Source organism: Lytechinus variegatus, chromosome 16 (assembly GCF_018143015.1).
Source record: "Lytechinus variegatus isolate NC3 chromosome 16, Lvar_3.0, whole genome shotgun sequence".
Taxonomy (NCBI): Eukaryota; Metazoa; Echinodermata; class Echinoidea; order Temnopleuroida; family Toxopneustidae; genus Lytechinus; species Lytechinus variegatus.
The window spans coordinates 6,557,747-6,563,746 of NC_054755.1; the positions used below are offsets into that span (position 1 = coordinate 6,557,747).

At 37.6% G+C, this 6,000-nt stretch overlaps 1 protein-coding gene across 1 annotated transcript in view; it reads left to right on the forward strand.

Moving 5' to 3' along the window:
* The window catches only part of LOC121429648 (probable glutamate--tRNA ligase, mitochondrial), a 22,678-nt gene extending 17,757 nt beyond the window's left edge, over positions 1 to 4,921 (forward strand). Inside the window, exons 12-15 of the mRNA XM_041626790.1 lie at positions 289 to 352; positions 1,236 to 1,341; positions 3,325 to 3,485; positions 3,925 to 4,921. Coding sequence (XP_041482724.1) covers positions 289 to 352; positions 1,236 to 1,341; positions 3,325 to 3,485; positions 3,925 to 4,017 — 424 coding nt within the window. The 3' untranslated portion in view covers positions 4,018 to 4,921. The remainder of the gene's footprint in view (positions 1 to 288; positions 353 to 1,235; positions 1,342 to 3,324; positions 3,486 to 3,924) is intronic.
* The last annotated feature ends 1,079 nt before the right edge of the window (positions 4,922 to 6,000 follow it).

Below are 6,000 nucleotides of genomic sequence, written 5' to 3' on the forward strand. Positions count from 1 at the left end.
ATAATGAATTAGATTGTGCGTTACATATCATGTTCGCGTCAGCATTTTAGATTCTAAGTCCTACCTTATCTTTTTGTGAAACACCCCCTAGAAAGCTCAGAGACCAAGTCAACAAATAGTAAAAGTTTCTGCTGTGCGATGTTTTACATTGTTTCACAAAAATTGCCGTGCATATCATACAAGCTGTATGCAAAGTCATGAGTTGATAGTGTAATTAAAAGGTCTCCTTTTCTTTTTTTTCCATGATAAGAAAATGTAATGTTATTTCAATAACTTTTTTTCTGTTAGGACAAACAGCTCTCTTCATGAAATGGATGATGACTATCTCAGAAAGGTTTTACTAGCAAGGAAGGTAAGTATCTCAAGATAATTCAAAGTATTCTACCCTCACCCCACCTTGAGGATCAACATTTTCAAGTCTTTATCGTGTAGGGTACCCAATATGTACCCATTATTTTATTTTTCTGGTCTGTGTATGAAAATTCCTGTTATGCACAGTGACTTGGGTACTGTTTCACAAAAAAAAGTGTTATATGCCTTCCCCTCAATAGGAGGATGCTGGAGGCATGTTTTAGATTCTTGTCTCTCAGTCCATCTGTCCCGTTTTTATTCTTGCAATGACCTAAAAACCATTTGACAAATCAACTTCAGACTCGTTCCAGGTATGCATATAGTAGTACTGATGATCTGAATAGTTTTTGGCATTACAAAGTCAAAGGGGTCACATTGGTCCTTATTGCATGAAGGTATCTTGTTTTTATGATAACTAAATATGTTTTTGAGGGATCATCTCTGTATATATGTGGGGGGATGATGATCTGAGTAGATTTGGGGGCCATGAGGACAACAATTACCTGTCACATAGGTCATTACACACATGTACATTGAAATATCTCCTCGCAATAACTGAAGTATTTTCTGAGGGATCAGCATGCATGCATATTGGAGGGTCACAGGGTCAAAGTTTGAAGGTCACAGATGATATATACCTGATCATGTTAATGTTATGATTGAAGAATCGTGACAGTCCTGATTTTAGTGGAAGAGAGAGCCATTTCCGTGGTGTCCCTATTTCATGTAAATATATATGTCTCTACTAATGTATAGGAAATTCAACAAAGTCTCTATTTTCAGCCTCTTTCTTCTGATGCTTCCCACTTTCTTGAAGTGTAAGGGTTGGCAGGTGTGACGTTTTATTATTTTTTCTCATTTTCTTTATTTTTCATTATTTACAGGATCACATTGGAAGATTAAAAGACTTGACATCACCCAACTATGCATTTCTATGGGTTTGTCCCGATCTGACTACGACAGACTTTTCTTCCATAACGCAATACTCAGGTTAGTTCTTAAAACTATGAACTATGCAAAGACAGTGCCATCGTGAATTTCATCTTGAACATATATATATATATATATGTCCTCTAAAGATGACTTGCATCATTACTTTAGTTTTTCAACATACAAATGTGCAAATCATAGATAATTCATTCATTTTCATTGAATTCTCTATTCCAACATCAGCATTTTAACTCATGTATATGGTCATTTTTGCTCATGCAGATAGGCAGACCAAAATATGCATTTTTAATGCATCACTTTTGTAAATGCTCTATATGGATAATTGAAGCCAATCAAAAGGGCATCCACTTATGTGACCTTTGAATACAGTGGGCTGATTAAACCATGGAATTTCATCTGCAGGTTTCAAATCGAAACATTTCCTTTAACAATCAATATACATCAAAGATTTTGTAAATATATTACTATTTATGAATATTTCATAGTGTTGTGCAATTATAGTCTTCTATATACAGTGAAGGAAACTCCCGCTTTTGCGAGAGCGACAGAATCTCGATAAACAGGGATTTGTGGTCGCATGACGTAATCTTTTAGGATCTCACCGAATAGCTTTCCTGTACAAAGTGAATGGGGTTTTTTGACATACCCTCACTAAAAAATTCATATAAAAAAAGCACCACGGTGGCGGATTTTTATTTTCAAATATGTTAAAGAAAACTAAATTTCTCATCTATATTCCAAAAAATAGAATTCGCCACCGTGGTGCTTAGACGCTATTGAACAAAGAAGACACATTTATGCTGAAAAAATGCAAGCAAAAGTTCTCGTAAGAGGAGGTTAGTCTCTGCGTTCAGCCTTTGTGCCGCGATACTCCGCTACATGTTGTAGCCGAACGTGCAGTGTGTGTGTGTATTGCGTGTACAAAGAGCTATGGTACTACCATGGACATTCCATGATCATGCTGAAAGTTATTTTGGGTACGGCATTACGTAATATATGATAAGAAAGACTCGGAAAATATATTCGTTCCTATGGTAATAACCTCTAACCAGCTCTCCGGCGGTTTAGTGCTATGGAAAATGGATATGCAGTTCTCGATAATGTTCATAATCTAAACCATTGATCTCACACCTGTTCACTGCTAGCATGGATCATGTCGAATGGAGAATGGTCATGATCATAATGACATCATGATAATTATTCTCATCTGGGCTGGACGTTTGAGGGAAGTTTGGACATGGATCGAGCTGACAGGCAGACTTTTATAATGCACTTTATTTGGTGACCGCTAGCCCCAATACTTTGCAGTATGTTTGTTTTGAATGTGAATACAGTATACTTTTTTCCAATTCGTTGGCTTCGTCAACCAGCCAATGATTGTTTTAGGACAGACCTGTATTCGGCATGTTTTGAAATTGCATATCGACTTAATAATTTCCATGACTTCCGCCGGCACTAGTAGTGGAAATAATATTATAATGAATTGATTATGGATTGTGCATCAGATCATAAGCTGAAGATGAATGCTGAGGTGGAATTAACATGAAAGTTGGATATTACGGATATGACGGTGGATCCAAAAATATGGTCTAATTACGGTACATTTAACGTCAGGATTAAGGGTAAGTGATGAACGAAAATCAAATTGAATGCTTGACAATAAATAAGAGAGAGAAAGAGAGAGGGGGAGAGAGAGGCACATGTTCTAAAGATAACAATGTCCAGAAGAATGCACGGTTGTATCATGGAGCTAACAGCTCTATGGTTGTATACACGCGTACACATTTTCACCGCTCTTATTACCGAGTGTTCGCACACATACATAAGGGTCTGAAAACAGCCGAGAAAGACTACACAGGGCGAAGGTTTTCAGCGGTGATTCACGCTTCGGTGAACGCAACTATCTCGAAAAAGGGACATTTCAAACGATCTCGGAAAAGCGGGAGTTTCCCTGACTGATATATGGATGATATGATTAAACCAAATGCAAATTTTTTTTTTTTTTCTCTTAATATTTTCTAGATTTTATACTGTCTTCTGCAATCAGTCACCTTGATCCAGTTTATTCTTTCACCAAAGAAACATTAAGTCCTATTCTGAGACAGAGTTTCACATCACTGCCAGAAGGTCTCAAGTATCCTCAGTGCATGAAGGTCCTTAGAGTAGCGATGAGTGGTTTGAAGGTTAGTATGTCAATTAGTTCATTTTAATGACTTGGGTATTCCTTTATAAGAATAAGAGATTTTCTGAAAATAGCAGTAAGTCCTATCATAATACAGGCCTGCACATCCGTACCAGAACTCACTCCCCCCCCCCTTCCTCCCACCAACAGAGCACACAGAGTTGGAGGGTTTTCTTGTTAGGCACCTCGTCAAAAGTTGGAGCTGCATCATTGCTCCAAGGAACCTGCAAGTAGCTATATTTTCACATTTGATGATAGACAAAACAATTGCACATATGAGAGAGCTATGGCAGGGGGCCTAATTTCAATTTCTTTCTTACAGATAACAGCAGTTTCTTACTGTAAGAGATATTGATAGAGGTTCTTGTAACTCACCATGTACATACATTTCCCACTCCTTGTTTTTACACTGTACACTCCATTTTTCTCACTATTTACAGCAAGGGCCTGCTGTGGCTGAGATGATGGAGATACTAGGAGGAGAGGAGACGGTCAGGAGACTGAAGACGGCTCTTAATCATCTCCAAAGATAGCATCTCGTCTAGGTCTCGCGACTTTGGATATCTGTAATTTCCATGCCATCCAGTGAATCTGAGATGAGACCAGCCAATGGTAAAGGGAGATTGAGAGACACAGCATGAAGGCAACCTGTCATGAAGCCTTGTTGGTTATAGCTGAGACTGAGAAGCATGAATTATGTACAAGCATCCTGATAAGACAGATTTGGATCATTGACTGATCTGCAGTCTCGCTCCCAGCTTTGATTCACACCCTGATACTGAGTTACCATAAAGATTTGCTTTTTATTATGCTAAATACCAGTCACTAATGGACTCATTGCGGTTATCCGGTAGATCTAATGAAGAGCACATTTCAAAAGAATATAGTATATGACTTATCAAGACCAGGGATGAATCCAGGATTTTCAAAAAGGGAGGTGGCTCATTTTGTCCACTGAAAATTTGACAAGCAAATAAAGAAAAGGTCCCCACTTTCAAAGGGGGGGATACTTAGGTGAAAACTGCACATTTACATTACAAATTTTTATTATGGCTCTCTCATGGGCCGGATATGCCCCCCCCCCCCTGGATTCGCCACTGATCAAGAAATCTTTCATCAAAGTTGGTGCTTATGTCAAGGAATATCAAAACACCTTGTCATTTGAGTTCAAATGACCTTCTTCTGTGCAGAATGGAACTATGAATTGGCCTATTGCCCATTGAACATATTAATACAGCTAAATCTAAGAAAATTGTCGTCTGCGCCCCCTATATTTCAAATTCCTGGATTCGCCACTGTATCATGTTTGGCTAGATATTGAATTATGACCTCGTCACGCTGGCAAAACCAACTCGATACCATAAAAGTTATTATGTTATTACCAATGACATGGAGCATTGTGGCCCAGTGGATTAGTCTCTGGAATTTGAAACACAGGGTCATGGGTTCGAATCCCAACCATTTTCTTCAGCAAGAAATTTATCCACACTGTGCTGCACTTGACCCAGGTGAGGTGAATGGCTACCTGGTAGGATTTATTCCTTGAACGCTTTAGCGCCTATTAATATGGTGGCTCAGCTACAGCCGGGGTATTGATATGATACCAAGTATCAAAGCGCAGTTGAGTATATGCACATATAACTGCGCTATATAAGTGGACATATCATTATTATAACCTCGGCATATTTACCGTAAAAAAAATTATTATGGCTCTCTCATGGGCCAGATGTGGCCCCCCCCCCTGGATTCGCCACTGATCAAGACATCTTTCATCAACGTTGATGACAGTTTCTTTGGTATGACAGTACCATTGGGGTTCAACTTTGTACATCAGTGAGAATCAGTACCTTAGTAAACAATTATGACATTTTATTATATACAAAGTATTTTTCTTGTAACTTTTTGTTATTTTGTACTAATAATATAAACTGTAAGTTTTCTGGCAGGAAGTATGGCCGGGGTGTTCCATAAACCTGTGCATGATGTTGCACATTGCTTTATATAAGACTGGAATATAAATGCCATAACTTTTTTTCTAATTATGTTTAACTTTAAAGGCAAAGTCCACCCCAACAAGAAGTTGATGTGAAGAAATAAAGCAATATCAAACAAACATAGCACTGAATATTTCAATACAAGATCGGTTGTATATTGATAAGAAAGTTATGGTTTAAGTTTGTTTCATTTCTTTAAAAACACTTTTATTCACATCCTAGTCAGTTTGCAAATGACAAAGCCAATTATGTCACACTGTCACAAGGTCTTATGTTTATTATTGTATGACATATTTTATCAACTTGATGCTGAAAAGATTCTTGCCATAATCTCAATGGATTAAAGTTATGATGATTTTATATTTTCCATGAGGAATCAAATAGTCAGACCATCTTCTATTTTATTGAAAAAGAGGGAATATTTTATATTTCATTTAATGAAATGTGAAAGAAATAGCCATTGGGTGGCATCATCAGTATCCTTGTTTGTATGCTGTCTTGGATGTGCTCATGAATGATTGG